Source organism: Oreochromis niloticus, linkage group LG20 (assembly GCF_001858045.2).
Source record: "Oreochromis niloticus isolate F11D_XX linkage group LG20, O_niloticus_UMD_NMBU, whole genome shotgun sequence".
Lineage (NCBI taxonomy): Eukaryota > Metazoa > Chordata > Actinopteri > Cichliformes > Cichlidae > Oreochromis > Oreochromis niloticus.
Window position 1 is genome coordinate 3,583,579 of NC_031984.2, and position 19,035 is coordinate 3,602,613.

A 19,035-nucleotide genomic window follows, 5' to 3' on the forward strand; every position below is an offset into this window, starting at 1 on the left:
AGGCCCTGGAAGATCTTTATGAAAGATCAGACCACCTGGAACTCTGTAAGGAGAGCCTTCAATCTCTTAAACTACTTCCGGAACAACTTCAAGAATGCATTTTAAATCTGCCTGAAGTCTGTCACATGCACTGAGAATCTTAAGTGCTCACGATGAAGACGACTCACCTTGGTGGTGCTCCTAAGAGTTGTTGACCCACCCTGCCCTCGTGTGAGCTGTTAAGGTCACATGGGACGAGGTGTAAGTGGGAGTAGACCCTTCACAGACACTGCTCCATCACCCGTCTTTTAAATCATTTAAATCATCCCAACATCTTAAAGAGATTTTTAAAAGTCCACTAAAAAAACAGGAAAAAGAATCTCTTGACCCTTCATGAAACCACCTCCTCTACAATTTCTTCAAGATTTTCTGGAACAACTTCAAGAACATCTAACTTCCATAATTCCTCCTGTAACAGGGATTATTGTAACTTCGTAAAGAACATGAAACTTCATTAGCAGCATAACACCACAGACTTGGGACCCCCACCAAACAAACCTTCCCTGAGAATATCTAGAACTTCAGCAAGGACAAAAATGTGAAAAAAAATGGAAAGTGGCCTAGAAGAATATTAATTACTTAAAAATCCAAAATCCTTTTAAGGAATCAATGACTGTAAGGATTACAAGAATATCAAGGCGTTAAGGTCTAGTGGATTCACACTACTGATTTCTGGATTATCACCAGGAAAGTCTAGAACAAAACTAAAATATCTCATAAGAGGTCCCAGATACCTCAAACCCCCTAAATTACATACAGGGGTTCCTCAAGACCCCCGTGAACAACCCTGGAACATCTTTAAAGTTGTGCATCAAGATCCATATAGTCTTTTAATTTCTCAAGGACACCAAGAGCCTACTAAAATTGTTCTTGAACAACTTGAAGGATGGATAGAATTCCTAATGACCCCTAATGGCCACTTCAAGGATGTTTAAAAATAAAAAACATTGACATATCATTCACAAATATATATTCAGCATTCTTTGGATTCACCTAAAAAAGCCAAAGTAGATTTCTAGCACTGAACAGGAGTTTATAAAGTCAGCAGTGTAGAACACAGAATCAATATGATACTCCAGGTGATAAATGATTAGAGCAGGAAAAGATTATAGTTCCTGAACTGTGTCACGGCTTTACTTTGTCAAAGTCATTAGTCACTTTCTAATATCAGTGGCCATCCATAGTTCATATTACACCAAACGGCTTAAATATCATCCTTGTCTTCTCTTCCTGTGCTCTTCTTTATTTCTCTTCCAACACTTCCCACTGTAGCTTCAGTGTCTGTAAATCAGCCTAATGTGAAATCTGTGCTGAGGGAAACAAGCTTTGACCCTCAGACGACCGGCATAGCTGCGAGCTTTATTGGAGGCTGTGGGGGAGACGCAAGGATGATGGGAGGGCAGCAGAGGTCGACAGGGAGATTCAGAGCTGAGATTTAATTTCCTCTGTTCTTCTGAACTGATTTTAAAGTTTTTACTGAGGACATATGAATATCAGTTTTTTTTAAGCAGTCTAAGTTTTGGATAAGGTTGGTTGTTAGGAATGTTAATGCTAAACCCTCTGAACGGGCACATGTTACCCTCTATAATAATGGACCAGCAGCAGCTGGGTGGGAAAACCAAAATACAGGATTTCACCTTGGAACTGGAGACTTTCTTGTCGTTAATAGGAAGTCAGTCCCTACTATAGCTCTGTGTATTTATAACCCTGTAAAATAGAAGCACTCACACACTCACATTTCAGAGAACACGGCATTTACTCACATTCATTTCTCAGAGACATCCTAACACAATAAGGAAATTAAACCAAGTCTTGACTTCACGCTTTAATCAGGTGCCTAACAGCTAAAGTGGTCTAAGCACAAGAAGTAGTATTATTATATTGTAGCATTTCTAGGCTCTAAAATACATGTTTTTGGAAGTTTATTGTAGGGGTGGGCCATACAATACATCAAACAATGACCTTGTCCAAAGTCTAACCAAGTACTTAAAAATGCAGTTGAAAATGAAACTACAAAGTAAGTGTAAATATATTGTTAAAACAAGTGATGCTAACACACTGTGACTGAAAATAGAGCAGAAAATACTGGCAGCAGTCAGTGGTACCCCTCAGCCTCATAGTAGATAAACCTATGATATCAATTCTCGAGTTATTGCATTCCCAAACTTGGGTGTACACACCGCCCACCCGGCAGGGTCAACCTTTCATTTATGGCTCAGGGGTAAAGAAACTTGGTAGAATAATGGTACAACATGAGATGCAAATATTGATGTTGTGAGTCGTGTAATTTAGTCAGAATTTGTGCTCTCTTTTTATCTGAAAAGAGAAAGAAACCTAAGAGTTAATTATCATCTACATTGGACAACAGAAACAAAAGTTTAAAAGACCCAAAAATTAGACCCCAACTTGAGTTGATAAAAACACTATTTTGTCCCCAGAGGGAAGTTAAGTCCCCACCCACAGTGCAGCTGTGTAAAGGTATTCAGGTCCCCAAGGAACATGAGTAATACAGAAACAGTTCAGACGACACTGACTTAAAGTGCATTCATTACCTGGAGACTTACCCTGACCTTAAACCAAGTCTTCATACTAGTTTTATAAATTATAGTCCATTATGCTGATGGGTCCTCACAGTGTCTCAATATAAATAGATTTATGTCCCCATAACATTAGTAAAAAGAGCACACACTCTTGTGTGTGTGTGTGTGTGTGTGTGTGTGTGTGTGTGTGTGTGTGTGTGTGTGCGTGTGTGTGTGTGTGTGTGTTCGTCCGTGTCAGGGGATTTGTGATGAAACGAGGATTTCCTAATCACAAAGCAACAAGATAAATTACTTTCTTGCCATGTTGAAGGACACTGTGAACGGTGTGTGTGTGTGTGTGTGTGTGTGTGTGTGTGTGTGTGTGTGTGCATGTCTCTGGGGTAAAAGTAAAGAATCAAATCCTTAATTACATTTTGCAATAAATTCCTGGTAGTGCTTGTTGAAGGGAAGAGCCCGAGTGTGTGCACATGCTTATGTATCTCGGTGAGGACCAGTGAAGGTTGTTGAACTTGTAAGGACATTTCAGTCGATACAGGGGGTTGAATGATTGTTCAGGTTTTATTTTAGTCTGAGGTCTAGGCTAGAAGCTATATTTTGTCATATTATATTCTACAACTGATTAACATGAAAAATAATTCTGGGAAATTAAATATTTCTATTATGAGACATTATAGATATCCTTCTATTTTTTCTACTTCATTGGTTTGAGAGAATTTTGCCTTTAAGTGATATATTAGTTTAAAACTACACTATCTATATGTATGTGCAGCAGATTGTGGTTGTAGCATTTGGCCCATATGGTGAGTGTTTTCTGTGAATGTGAAGAAGGTGGAGGAAAATGTGTTCAGTGTTGCTACATGAATAAATATTAACATCATTACACACACTGCAGCTACAAAGGTCACTGATTTCACAATAAAAGATGATCCTGCCTAAAAATGTCTAACAGAATCAGGTGTTTAAAAAATGAATATCATAAGAAAACAGTTTGTACAGCTATAAGGAGCCATTTTACACATCATCTAATTTGCACTATGCTAATGCTAAGGTACTATGCTAATATTTGGGATATTATAGAGACTATTGCAGAACTAACCCAACGTTTAGTCCAAAACTGGTCTAAAACCAGCCTAAACTGCTTGAAAGTATCTACACTACTTCAAAATCAAGTTAGAAACCACTTCTGAAACTAGTCTAAACCAGTCTTAAAATATTCAAAATCCATTCTATAACCATTATATACATTCATTATATAAGCCAACTTGAAAACCAAGCAAAAGTCAAATCCAGACACAATCCAAAACAAGCTGAAAACATCCTAAAAACAACTTTTGGAGCATGTCCAAAACAAGATCTGAAAGTGTTCAAACATCCAGAGCAAAAACGGTTCAAAGTCTGAAACCAGTCTAAAACAAGTATGTCACTCTCAAAACCATGGAGTCATTTGGGATTATATAAAGAAATAAAAAGAGAAAGAGACGGCCTAAATCCACTGAAGATGTGTACGTTGCTGAGTGACCTACCTGCCAACTAGCTTAAAAAATGGTGTGCAGGTGTACTAAAGAGAACTGGTTCAGTTCTAAAGGAAACTGGTCACACCAAACTCTGATCTCATTTATTTTTCTTTATTTCATTTTGTAAAAAGCAAACTGAGAACTGGCTGAAATGTTTTTGCACTGGGGCTGTTGCATTTGCACATCACAGCTAACAATGTCTCTGAATATTAGGCTGGAGATGCCTGCTGGAGTCATTCATGAACACTTATTGCTGTGTGCACCTCCACATTACAAAAATGTCTCAATTAGCATACTCTGATTAGTACCACCTGATAATTATCATGTTACATAATGACCTGTGGTAAATGTCATGCTGCTGCTCCGACACTGTCTGAATGGAGCACCTTATACCAGTGTAACCTGTTACATAACACGCACAGAGGGGAGCTATGCGGACTCACTTTCTCATTGCACCGTGGCAGAATAAAAGTTGATTTAAGGTGTAATAAATCAGTCGTATATAACTAATCAAGCTTATTATTATCATGACATCATAAAAATGAAAAACTGTTCACAGGAGAGATAAAAGAAAACATTACGACAGTCAAATCAGTTAATTTACTGAAATATTTAAACTAGGAACCTGCACCATAAAAGTTGCTGAGGAAAGCTGTATTAAAATGGCACTGAGGAAAATTATATGGGTAAGAACAATAAAAATTTAACTTTTGGAAAAGTGAACACAAAAACTGGACTAAAGTGTCATTCATGAAAATTTAACTAGAGTAGGGAAACTGGATTGATGTGCTAATATATAGAAGACTTAGTAATAACTATTTTTGTCATGGAATTAATGCATTAACAAGAAAGCTGCTCTTTTTAAAATGACAATTTAGAAAAAACGTCCAAAATGAAAATACTTTGAGAGGCTTACGACTCATTAAAAGGAAAAGCATCAATCTAGTCTGTGTGAATTTGAAACCAAAGAAAAATGAACAGCCTCCGAGTAATTGTCATTTAATGTATCCAGCACTCATCTGGACTTCTAGATCTGCTGCCCTTCACTTAAACTCCCTGCATAGATCTAGAACAGCGTAGATCAGAGACTCATTACAGTTGCTGCCAGGAGTCGATCGATCGCAGGTTATTGATCGGTGTCACACTGTGGCCCTCAAAGCTCTCCGCCAAGGAGACAGCAGTTGATTTCTCCCCCGTTATGGATCTCTGGTGGAGTTCTTACTCCATCACAGCCCAGTAAGATAGGATAGATGTAAGGTCACATAGATCAGCAAATCCCCTACCGTGGTGCTCACATGATTCCCTCCTCTGTTTTTCTCTGTGTCTCTCTCACACAGGAGAAAGCTTAATTAATCTTCTGTAAGATTAAAAAAAAGGCAAATGTTATTTGTTCAGGCGGTTTTCAGAAACCAACATTGGTGTAATACTGTCATGAACTCTTACCTAATAAAACATCAGAAACCACTGCTTTATTCTTACATAAAATATAAAGTCAAATCTTCAACCATCTCTTTAAAGGCAGGTGAAAGGAACATTGCGTGGTTCTCTGTACATTCTTCACTTTGCTAAGTATCTTTAGGCAAGTTCTCATCCAAAAATGTAAATGTCACAGTCATTGGTTAAATTAAGACTTTTGCCTCGAATCCTTTGCAGTGTCTCAAAATCTTGCCAAAGATTCAGATTCTAAAATCTCGCCTCAAGCATTACAGTATTCAAGAATCCCTCTTTGAATCTGTTTTCAGAATCTTGTCTTGGATACATTATAACATTCAAGAATCCAGTCTATTTCTAAAATCCTACTGAAAATTTCCAACAGTTAAAAAATGAGAACTGCACATCTGAACAACTTTGGATCTCCAGGAACGGCAAAGTACTGGAGGTGAGAAATCAACCACATGTGCCAACAATATTTTCTGAACTAGTGAAATCATTGGTTATTTCAATCCGTTTGTGGCTGCTTATTTTCACTTGGGTGTCACTTTAGCGACTTTCAAACATTAAATATTTAAAGGCTCTCAAACACACGGTGCCATAAGTCTCGGAACAACCAGCCCGCGCCCGTGGCCATTTTATATCCCAGCCTGTTAGCAGAAGGATTTTTTTGGACTCTGATTAGAATTTTTTCATTTTCTTCTACTTGGAGTTCTGTTTGTCTCCACACCTCTTCCTCTCTATTAAAACATTAACAGTGTATGCCATGTGTTGAGATGGCCTATAATTCCATCCAGGCTGTTTTATAAGGCCAGTGCTGCTCTTGCTCTCAGGCTCATATACATCCTGTTCCTCAGAGGAAATGGCTGCTTCCTATCTCGTTCCTATAAATAATACCGATGGTAAAGTGCTCTGCAGCAGTACAAACTCTGTACAGCTGAAGTATACAGAGGGGGTAATAAAGTTGCTCTTATACGCTTGTCTTTGTCTAATGTGTTTCACATGAAGCAATGGTTGGATTAACCTCCCGAGGGCCATAAATGTGTGTTGGACCCGTACTAACAACCAGTGTGTTTTCCCAGAAACCAACCAGGGCCTGAGTGGCGAAAAATGAACTGGATTAAAATTAAAATGATTTTGCACAAACTCACCTAATAAGCAAATAGGTGACTCTCTTTTAGCTATATCTCTTTGTACAAATGCTCGAATAATATTTCTTTCATATGCAAAACTATGAAATTTAAAAAGTTTTATGTTGGTAGAAATGTTTTTAGAAAGAAAACGAAAACAAAGAAAAACCTTGGATGAGCTACTCCAACATCGTCTACATATTAACTGATCCAACACTGAGGTGGGACATTGAACCCCCTTTTAGTTTGTCTTTTTAAACGTTTTTTGCTTCTGAAAAAACATCTCCTAAATGATTTATTTTTTATATTTAAAACTGCACTGGAGAGTCCTCGATACAAATGTGTTCTGTTTGTATTCTAGTCTAGTTTCTGTGTTGTGGCCACTCTTTAATTTCCACCTGAACGGTAGAAGAAAATCTTAATGAGATAATTTCAGCTCATCAACAGATGAATAGAGTGTTTCCCCAGTGAGGTCAACTATTAATTGTTCCATTTAAATGCTTTTTATCAGACCACCTGAAGGAAAGTGTGGATTATCTGAAGTCCAGACACAAACAGTGTGCACATTTTCCTGGCAACAGCTCTCTGAATGAGCTCCAGCAGATTATGTTTCCCCTCACATATATTGCTTCTGGACGGGCTGCAATGGGTTTATGATTTCACTTCCAGTTTATTTGCGCAGTGATAAAACACAGGAGCAAAGCAATAAAAGCAGCGCGATGAAAAACAGTGATAACAAACTGAACAAAGAGAAACAAATGAGCAGATTGGACCACAGACAAGAAACAAGCCGGAGAGGGAAAGGAGGAAGAGAAGCAATGAGAGATAAAAAAGAAGAGTGATATGCCGGGGATGTAAAGAAAAGAAGAAGATGAAAGAGCGGAGGACTGTACGTAGAGAAAAAGGTTTAAAATCCCAGCTGAAAATCAAAATTCACCCTGCATTTGAAAGTCTCTGAAAGTCTATCATGCTACAAAAAGCCTTCATTTAAAAATCAGACAACACCAAAAATATGAGAAATAACGTTCATGTCCCTGGTGATCATTTTCCCATCATTCATCTGTTTTTAGGTTAATGTACTTCAGCATCTATATTGAACGGGTGAAATGTATGTTTCCTGTTTATATGACTGTTTAAACTGCTTCCTACTGAAAAGCTGTATTGAAACATAAAGACACGCAGCACCAGACTGGGAGACGACTTCTTCCTCAGAGCTGTGAAATCCATTTCAATGCTGTGACTTTTTGCACATATTTATTCTGCACACCTGCACGTATGGATAGGGCGCATTCAATTTTTTTATAGTGCTGCTTTTTATAGTGTCTTTCTTCTGTGTGTACATAGATATAAAATGTGTGGTTCTCTGTGTATATATGCATGTATAGTATATACCTCAGTATGTAAAAAGGGTGCTTCTTCTCTGCTGTGCCGAGAGCTACCAAACGAAATTTCGTTGTTTGAAACACATAAGTAAGGATTCTTATTCTTATTCTTTCCAGCAACTCAGGGAACACTGTACGCAACTGTATATAAAAGATGGCCATTGACATCCTGGCATCACCCACTGCTGTGAAGCTTCGAGCCGTCACCATCTTTTTGTTTTGAAAGCGTGGTCGTCACGTCTCTTTACCACTAGTACCTATTCGATTTGATTCTACTTGGTTTCAGTTGTTTTCCATTACAACTGAGTACCAGTTCAACGTTCTTGGAGTCATTATAGCAACGTGGTCTTAAGTCCCATAATGTCATATGTATGCAACACAAACAACACAAGAATGGAGAACCCTGGAAAACCCTAAAAACGAGTGGAAAGGGCCAATAGTTGTGAGTCATGAGCCACACAGCAGGCTAGCCCTAATATCTCGCTTTATCCTTCTTTTTGATTCCAGTGAGTATCATAATATATCAGATTATAATCATGTAGTAATCATATAGTCAGTAGATTTGAAGCTACTGAATGAGTCCATAGACTCATTAGAAAAGCATTTGCTGAGGCAGGATTTCTCTAATTGGACTTCTTCTTGCAACCACAGCAGTCGCCCCCTGCTGGTCTTTGGAAAGAATGCAGCTTTAAGGTGCTTCTGCATTGGCTTCAGTGCTTGAACACAAACCAGCAGATAATGAGTCAACGTATTTACCACTCAGATGAAAATGTGTCCATACTGTTCAGCATTAATGGGGCCTTCATACAACCACAGATGCTAACTCTGGGTCACTCTGCTCCAAAGCTCCGAGGAAATGATGTCCATCATTTCCAATATCGAATTTCATTTTTATTTTGACAGCTTTATTAATTTTTTTTCTACTTAATTTATGAACATCAAACATCAGAGAAGATTTTTAAAGAAGAGATTTGAAGAGGCTGGTGACTGCTGACCTGATTTCCACAGGTCAATATTTGGGCCATTGAGGCAATTCATCAATCACAGTGCAGTTTTATTTATTCTGTTAGCACGCATGTTTTCTGGTGTGAAGCCAAAGGGAAGGAAAACAGTAACGAAGCGAAGGAAAGAAAGGAATACTCCCTACAAGGGTGTAGAAACACAGAAGGAGGAGAAGAAATGAAGGAAAGAGGGAGGAGGTTAAAGCCCTGGTTATGTTTTGCTGCCTGCAGAATCCATTTAGAGGCCAGCCTCTCCCTGCTGATAACTAATGGACCTGGAGACAGAGGAGAGGAGAGGAGAGGAGAGGAGAGGAGAGGAGAGGAGAGGAGAGGAGAGGAAAAAAAGAGGAGAGGAGAAGTGCATGTGTTTTGGGTTTTTTCCAAAATTGTTCTCCTCTCTCTTGCTTTGGGGAATATGAATTGGAGCCAGAAGTGACTATATTTAAGTGACATGGTGGAGTACTAAGTAATCAGTTAACAAGCTTGGTTAGGAGTTAAAACCGTAAACTAGACAACACTTCTTCAGCGCCACACATCAAGCCATGTAATTTGTCAAATAATTCCATTAAAATGTATTTGTGAATTGTATCTGTTAGCAGATGGAGGCTGGGGTGGATGGTGGCCACAGTCCTCCACACAGAGGACCACTAAGAATAGACTGACTGATGATCACTTTGCGCATCACCAGTCAACTAATATGGATACCACATGACCTGCACATGCTCCTGTTTTCCTATAGCTGCTTGCAAACCTCATTATGTACAAGATGTCCTTTTGGGTTATAGCCAGTCATAACCCAAAGTGAGCCTCTCTTAAGATGTGTTTTGTAGGGGTTAATGTTTCAGCCCACAGAACATTTTAATTTGAGTTAATTATTTTAATGTTGAGTGAGCGCTAAGTGCTGCTGTTTATTTCTAATGTGATGGCTTCACATCAGAGCTCTGAAACTTTAAACTGAATGCGTTTGAGCATTAAAGCTTTCTGTCCTATAAAGGAGATGTGGAAACTGCATTAGTTTGTTGTACAATCAAAGTGATACTAATTTTAATGGAAGAGTTTTTTTTCCCCTAATTGGTGCTGTGTTAGGGCCACAGTATTATTGGTCACTTTGCACACCAATGGTGACGTCGACACAGCTCCATAGCAATAATACCGGTGCTTAGGGCATGAGTACCTTCTGCGGTATGCTTGTGAACGATGGGTGTGCCACCCAGGCAAACCAGCTACATCAGCGCTGGTATGAGAGGAGAATAAGTCAAACCTGGAAGCAAAGGAGTTTTGTTTCTAGAGAAAATGTAATCTTTTCAAACTGCTCCCTCTGCACTATCTGCGAAACTTATGTACACCCGTGTTTTCATCCCAGAGGTGGCAGCAAAACACGTGAGATTACAAAATTCCCAAAACATCATTTATGTGACTTTAAGCTTTATAGAACCATCTAAACCCATTAATCTTGTTTTGTAGTACACCCTGCAGACTGCAGGAGTCAGATTCAGCCAACTTGTTGGAACTGCATGCAATGCAAAGTGCAGGATTTTAATAGCCAGCATTGTGCTGGAGGAAAAAAAACATAAAAACCTTTTATTTTCATTCACCCAAATAAGTCAGTGTTTCAACTCTGTACATTGTAACACTGCTGATTGTTTACTACAATACTGAGCAGTTTGAGTCATTCGCGGGAATTCACACTTTCCCATTCACACCTTTTGAACTCTCTTTCTCTCCATTCACAGACAGGTAGGTGTAAAGAGTCGTATAGAGAAGACGCGCTGAATGTGTGTTGTTAAAAAGCAGTATGATCGGCTCGCTCTGAGCTTATGGCAGATTCCTGACTCACGCTCTATTTCTGATGTTTCCAAAGGCTCTTTGAACAGCAGATAATAGATCAGGGCTGAAGAGCTGCAGGGTGAAGACACACACACACAGAAACACACACATTCAAACTCCATCCACATGGCAGCGGTGATGAGTGTAGGCGGCAGCAGGGTGAAGATGCACCACCGTACTCAACAAGCAATGAGTGGGAAGCAAACACACACAGACACACACGCAACGCACACATTTCATCTCTTTTCATGATGGACAGTAAAACTGTCTTCCATAACTAATAATGAGGACATGTCCATGTCCCGACATGAAACAGAGTGTTTACGGAAACTGAGCATGCCAAGGTTGCCATGGGGACGATCTTAACAGGTGTACAGTCATCAGTAGCAGGATAAAAATCTGTTACACATCAGGCCAGCAAACACACAACACTGAACTGATGTTTACCCACCCCAGGGTCGTCATGGTGACGATGGTGTACCAGAAGGAGGCCGGGATGGAAGTGAAGGTGGAGCCTTTGGTGCCCTTCTCGGCGTAGAACATGACGGTGGCGAAGATGATGATGGCCATGGTGAGGGAGAAGAGCAGGAAGCCGAGCTCGGAGGCGCAGCTCTTGAGCGTGTAGCCCAAAATCCTCAAACCCTGTGAGTGACGTGAGAACTTGAAGATCCGGAAGACGCGGAAAACCCGGAGGGTGACGAAGGCGCCGCTCACGTCCTCGTTCTCGGGCATCACCAGGCCAATGTAGTATGGCATTATAGCCACTACGTCAATCACAGACATCACGGAGCGCATGAACTTGCAGCGGCTGGGCGCGGCGAACAGGCGCATCAAGTACTCGAAGGTGAAGATGAGCACGCAGGCCGTGTCCATGCAGAAGAAGGCCAGCTGATATTTCTCCCCACAGGGAAGGTCCTTAATTCTGCCCTCTGGAGGCCGGCAGGGCACCGTCTCCACCACGTTGGCGATTACTGACACAGCAATGAAGAAGCCGGTGACATAGTAAAAGACGAGCGCCATGGTGGAGGTGTGGGGGTTCTCAAAGGCTCGCCACAGACGCTCCCTGGGGGTGCTGTCAGGAGGAAGTGGGGCGTCCATCGACTCGTTGGCCTCTGTGTCCTCTGCCAGACGCTCCTGGTTCTCTTTTTTCCTGTCTCTGTATTCCTTCACAGGAAAGGGGAATGGAAAAGAAAAACTTTAGTGTCGCTTACATTAAGTGCCTGATGTGGCTGAGCAAAAACAAAGGGATTCTGTAACAACTGTCTGTAATTTGTGATGAGATCAGGTTTCTTCTCATGTAGAAAGAATTTTTCAGAGGACAGATAAAAATACAAACTCTAGGTCCATTTACTATGAAAGAAGAACAGGTGAACACACATTACAGGCACAACAGCCATCCATTTCTGAAAGTCTGTGCTCACACAGAGTTTCACAAATCCCCTCGTACACCTACGCTGTAGATAAGGAAAGACCTTATGACTTCAAACTGCCTACAAGCAGCTGGGCTGCCCTCGTAGCCTATCCTTGAGCCAAAACATCAACAGACAGAAGTCATACAAAATCCTTTCAGATACTTATTTGTCCTTTTCTAATGCTGATACTTAAGAGGCCTGCTCAGGCTTCTGGAGTGGACCAGTCAGAGTAAACCATGAATTTTGTGATGAGGTGAAGCTCCAATTCAGCGATATTTTACTTATATCATTTAAAGAACCTCAGAATACTGCCATTTGGAAGGCAAAGAAGAAGAAATACTTTAAAGTAATTAACTAATGTTTTTAACTAATAGGTACCTGTTTCTGTTGTCACTTTCATGGTCATTGCAGTTATTGCTATGGGATATTAGTGACAAGAAAGTATTATTTTGGTTAGTTATGTGGCATACTTCTAATCAAAGAAGCATCAGAGTAGAGCTCCTTTGGTGAAATAGCCCATGATTGGCTCAATAATTAAATTAGAGCAATGCTTTCCAATATTTACGGTGTTTTTATCTTGGTTTTAGAGTTTGTAATAGCTTTCAAATCAATTTTATTTTATTTCTGCAGCACCAAATTACAACAACACTCGTCTCAAGGTGCTTTATGTTGTAAGGTAGACCCTACAATAATACATACAGAGGAAAACCCAACAATCATATGACCCCCTATGAGCAAGCACTCTGGTGACAGTGGGAAGGAAAAACTCCCTTTTAACAGGAAGAAACCTCCAGCAGAACCAGGCTCAGGGAGGGGCGGGGCCATCTGCCACGGCCAGTTGGGGTAAGGGGAGGAAGACAACTTTCACAACTATGTCTGAAAAATGTAGTTTACTGGATACTTTCTGATGCATGAATAACAAATAAACAATGCAATACATTTCCCCTAATCTGGGGCGAAGACACGACTTTGACATGGTTTACTCGCACTGACTGCAATCCCTCTAAAACAGATTGGTGAAGGTCTGCAATAAATCAAGATCCAATATATAAATATAGATCATTTGCCAACATATAATCATGCCGAGTCAGTCTGGGCTGATGAGCGCAACTCCTCTGTCCATCAAATAATAAAACACGCAAATCCAATGTTTGTGTTAGGCAAATGGCTGTACATTTAACACAAAAAGCATGTCTTATTTTGTGCTGCTATGTGTGTGTCAGTTGCTGCTAGGAGCGTTCATCTATTTGGGATGAGAGGGAGAGATGTGATCAGGAAGAGTGCGTAATTGGCACGGCTGGATGGGTCGAAGCTGTGAGTGCATTACCAAAACTTTGGCTCTGTCCTGTTGCTCTTTACTCAGTCCTCACTCTGAGCCCCACATAGACCCGCTCTGCAATAATACTGATATGTTACTGAAACAGAGCAGAAGTAAACTGAACTTAACAGAGAGTCAGCGCGAGGAAGGAGGAGAATACTAATGCTAGACACATACGAGGATGCACGTTTTCCTTTTTAAAGGGAGCAGAGTAGGTTCCAGTGTTTCAGGCTTTTTGTAACATTTCTACACAGAGGTCAGAACAGAGATAAGCCATCACTCCCTGCCTTCTCTCAGCAGTGCGCACACACGGAGCAACATCGATGTTTCTTGCTTTACTTCCCTCCATAGGCACTATTTCATAACATGTCTGTCAAAAGGCAACTCATCATGGGACTAATTGGATTGATGGAGGAATGTTACAAAATGTCGACATTATAATTAGTCAAATTAATATCTACGATGCAGTCTCATAGTTCAAGTACAAATGTAACAACAGACGGTTTAACATGCCAGAATTAAATCCTGCGTCCGTTAAAGAAGTCCCGTTACGTTACTGATTACTATAATTAGTTAATTTATTACTTAGTTACTTTTAACAAACATTATACACAACCTGAATACGTAATAAAGCAATAGACCTTTCAGCCCAATTCTATTTTTTCTGCATAATCCATCATAAAAAATTGAAATAAAATGAAATGAAATCAATCAAATGAAAAGTCTTTTTTTAAAACATTTCACTTTTAATCTTTTAACTTTATGCATCAAGAAAAAATTTAATTATATACAACTGTCTTTGACTTGAAGAAATGTGTTTAACATTTAAACCTATTTTCTGCATATTCCAGCATATACAATAAAATAATGTTTTGTGTTTACACTCACTCTTTCAAATAGATGCAAGTAAAACACAACAGAAAATAAATAAAATCAAAGATTCAGCAGCACTGAGTCCTGTCACTCTTAAATCTATTGTCACCTGTTTAGCAGGAGTGGGGCGGGTGGAGGTTTGCCCGGAGCCACAGCGGTCATGTCAGTGGGGGGATCTGGGGGTTTCTCTGTGAATTTCACATTCTCATGGCAGCGTGCTCAGCACTCACTCAGATTTGAAAGTTAATTTTTTGCTGTAGAAAGAAGTTTTCTTCCCACAAAGAGTGAACAGCGGACACTAATGGTTTTGTCACTTTTTACGGAATCAAACTCAAAGTAATGTGATTACTTCCAAGCTTAAACGCTGCATGGTCGTACTCTCTCCCACACTCCATATTATCCATTGTTGATCACGTCTGTTACTAATTACTTTTTTGCAATAGTAATCCCTTACTTTACTGCTTACTTGAAAAAAGTAATCCAATTACAGTAACGCTCCATCTCTGGTATTGAATATGAAATAATGTCAGATTCAACAGCACAAAAAGCTGTCAGTTTAAAGAAAGAATGAATATTACACTACTGTAGATGATTAAGAAAGCCATCTGTTTTGATGAGAGTTTTTTTCTGCTCTCCTCCAGAGCATCACTTTGGGGTTTTTTAAACACCTCTCTGAACCTCCATACAGGAAGGGGGCGTCTTGTTTTGCTCGATGAAATCAACAGCAAACCTTCAGAGTCTGAGCGTTAATAAAGATATGAAAATGACCCATCATAGGCTGCAAGTTCTAATTTATGAATGACGGTCAGGTTATGGTTGATGTTTTCACTCGTGCGTGTGACTGTTCCTCTCTATCAGCCGACCACAGCAGCTGCACCATCAGTGGCCAACAAAGCCAACAAACCAAGCACACATACTTTTTCAGACATAACAAGGCTTTTGAACTATAGCTTGTGAGACTGCAACCATGGTGCAAAACTCCGATTCAGTTTTACACAGTGCAGAAAATCCCAAAGCATTGCATGCATTTAGGCACATGGAACAATAACAGCATTAACGCACAGATGGCTCAGGATCTGACTGAAATAACATTTTGTGTTTTACACAGAGTACATGATGTTAGCTGCAACACATAAATTTAAGGCTTATAAAGAGGAATAGTTTGTAATAAAGCAACTCTCTGCTCTCCAGCTGAGAAACACACGCCTAAAACTTTCACTTACAGTAAGTACTTTACTCTGTTTACATTCGGCCTAGTCTGTGGCTGAGAGAGTCATGCCTGATATGTGGAATCTGCACGGTTCATTGGTGACCAGTCCACCCCAGGCTTCATACAACAATGCATGAAAAGTTATGGCAGGCTGACTCTTCTTATCCCTGTGTTATTGCTGTCTTGACCCCCCAAAGTTGGTTTGAAGACAGGAACTCACTGCGAATAATCTCACACCTGGTCCCCGTCTTTAAAGGAGCCACGTGAAAAGCAAGCAGGTTGGTCACTGTTGCAATAACTTTGGTCACACAGCTGTCTTTTCCATAACGTTTGGGAATAATGCTATGTGGTTTTAGATCAATTGGTGGTTTCTTGTAAGGCTAATGGAGTTTAATCATTTATAAATGTGCTACAAGTGAGTGCTCAGTTATCTGCTTTGATATTGAACCACAATAATTCAAAGAAGGGGCATGGTTCGACATCATAAAGGTAAAAATTATTAGAAAATTAAATTAAATTTTATTTATACAGCGCCGAATCACAACAATAATTGTAAGGTAGATCCTACAATGATACATACAGAGAGAAATCCAACAATCATATGACCCCCTATGAGCAATCACTTTGGCGACAGTGGGAAGGAAAAACTCCCTTTTAACAGGAAGAAACCTCCGGCAGAACCAGGCTCAGGGAGGGGCGGGGCCATCTGCTGTGATTGGTTGGCGTGAGAGAAGGAAGACAGGATAAAAGCCAGATGCCCTGTGGAGAATCTGACTCATCCAGCTTGAGATGGAGCAGAAGGGTGAACTTTGCTTTTCGCCCAGTGCTGGGATCAGGGACGGATCTAGAAGGGTGGCAATGATCCCTTGCCACCCCAAGTGCCACCCCAGTTTTGCATATGACAGTGTTGTTTATTAAAATAAGATAGCATTAACAGTTTGAGCATAGTTACAGTCAACAGTGAATATAAATGCTAAAACTAAATATATTGCATAGTGTTCCCCCCCTCCACCATTAACAAATGGTTCAGCCCATAGCAGGACCGGCTTTTTTCTTGTTTTCAGTAGCAAGCGATGTTTATGATTGTGCCAGAGCACATTTTGAACAACACCATGGGAATTTCGCTTTTTACACAGGTGGTTGGATGTTACACTCTGGAAATGGAAGGAAGGTGAGTGTTATTAACCCTCTGTGGTCCACGGACACACTGCACCTCCAAATCACATGACTTTAAGCTGACATAGCAACAAGCTGCAGCCACGCTGAGTCTCTGTTTCAGCCCACATGGAAAGTTCGGACTTCAAAGTTTTTAAATTTTAAATACAGGCTAGTAGATCCAGACTTGTGATAATATATATAAGCCACGCTTTTTTCTAAATACTGTCGTCACGTTTTTGTGTGTGTGTGTGTGTGTGTGTTAAGCGTTTTCTAAGGACAGCGCGAAAACAGTAAAGAAAGGAAAAAAGCCACCTCTTTCCTATCGGTGGAAAAATGTATCATGTCGACCAATTAAAAAAAATGTCAACATGTGGGATTTGGTTGTTTAGGAAGAGGGGAGAGTTTTGGGAGTGACGGTAACGGCCGCGAGACAGAGCGAGCGAGTGTGAGAGAGCGAGAGAGTTTTTAGATGTGGGAGATTTGTGACGTTTAGTGTGGAGTGTATACTTAGTGTGTTGTGTTGTCTTGTGTAGTTGTTCTGTTGTGTAGTCGTTGTTTTGCATGTGTGTCAGTGAGGGCACTAATGAATGTCACAAAGGCACATTTGCAACGTAAACACTGTCACTAAGTAGAAAACCAGCGGAGTGATACACCTGCTGTTGTCAGGCCTGCAGGTTTCTCCCTGTGCTGTTCTCCTCTGTCTTTTGGTGGACAAACTTTTTTTTACTGGCACACATCATTTGTGGGGCATCTTATTGCGAAACCTGATTTTTCTCTCATTTTAGTTTTAGTAATATTTTTAAATGGTTGAACGTAAACTCAAAAAGAGTCAAAAATGGCCGGTTATATCTTGGCCCTCGGAGGGTTAATCCAACAAATCATGAAAAATTAGGTTTAAATTTTTGTTCATGACAGTGCAGATTTCTGACATTTTGTGTAATTTAAGCTGTAACAATGTGATTGTTTTCTAACAAAAAACAGTGTGAAACTTAAGTTAGACGTGTGTTTGTAAATGAACCGCCCCATGTTGTGTAGCTTTCTGGATTTTATACTTACTGGGCTACATATTTATTTATTATACAGGCTATACAGTACATGAACTCAAAACTCACATGTTTTATGTCAAAGGAGTTTGCAAAGAAAAGCGTCTGGACTTCTTTGAGTTGCTTGAAGACGTTTCACCTCTCATCCGAGAAGCTTCTTCAGTTCTAAGGTCAAATGGCCGAGAGTCCCAGATTTAAACCCAGTGGGAGTATCCCCCCAAGGAGGGACAAAGGACCCCCTGGTGATCCTCTAATCACATGCGCCAAGGTGTGAAAGCGGGTGTGGGACCTAATCAGCCAGGGTTTCGGGTGAGCTCATTGTGAAACCTGGCCCCACCCTATCATGTGATTTCCTGAGGTCAGATGGCCCAGGATGTGAGTGGGCGTTAAGGCGTCTGGGGAGGGAACTCAAAACTGGATTATAGATGGCAGACAGTTGATGTCGTAAACCACCACCTCTGTTCAAAGATGGTCGCTCACAGTGGACATAGATGGCCTCTTTCACTCCTCTTTCAAACCATCTGTCCTCTCTGTCCAATATGTGAACATTGGCATCCTCGAAAGAGTGACCTTTATCCTTAAGATGCAAGTGGACTGCTGAGTCTTGTCCTGTGGAGGTGGCTCTTCTATGTTGTGCCATGCGCTTGTGAAGTGGCTGTTTGGTCTCTCCAATGTAGAGGTCTGGGCATTCCTCGCTGCACTGTACAGCATACACCACGTTGTTCAGTCTGTGTTTTGGAGTTTTGTCTTTCGGGTGAACCAGTTTGTGTCTGAGTGTGTTGCTGGGTCTGAAGTACACTGGGATGTCGTGCTTGGAGAAAACTCTCCTGAGTTTCTCAGATACACCGGCTACATAGGGGATGACAATGTTGTTGCGTCTGTCTTTCTTATCCTCCCTCGCTGGTGTCTGATCTTCTTTTCTGTGCCTCTTTGCTGACTTTATGAACGCAACGCAACGTCTTCAAGCAACTCAAAGAAGTCCAGACGCTTTTCTTTGCAAACTCCTTTGACTACGATGACCTGGATGACTGAGAACCTTCACAGTCACATGTTTTATGTAACTAAAGTGTGTAATTATGTGGGCTACAGACAATAATTAAGTTATAGACTATATTTATATGAAAAACGTGTATACTTACTGCATTTGAATTATTTTA

At 40.4% G+C, this 19,035-nt stretch overlaps 1 protein-coding gene across 4 annotated transcripts in view; it reads right to left on the reverse strand.

Annotated features, from left to right (window-relative positions):
* The window catches only part of kcnd1 (potassium voltage-gated channel, Shal-related subfamily, member 1), a 72,854-nt gene that overhangs the window by 33,108 nt on the left and 20,711 nt on the right, over positions 1-19,035 (reverse strand). For all 4 annotated transcript variants that reach the window (XM_003445966.5, XM_019350211.2, XM_005477838.3 and 1 more), the window contains one exon: positions 11,316-12,028. In XM_003445966.5, coding sequence (XP_003446014.1) covers positions 11,316-12,028 — 713 coding nt within the window. The remainder of the gene's footprint in view (positions 1-11,315; positions 12,029-19,035) is intronic.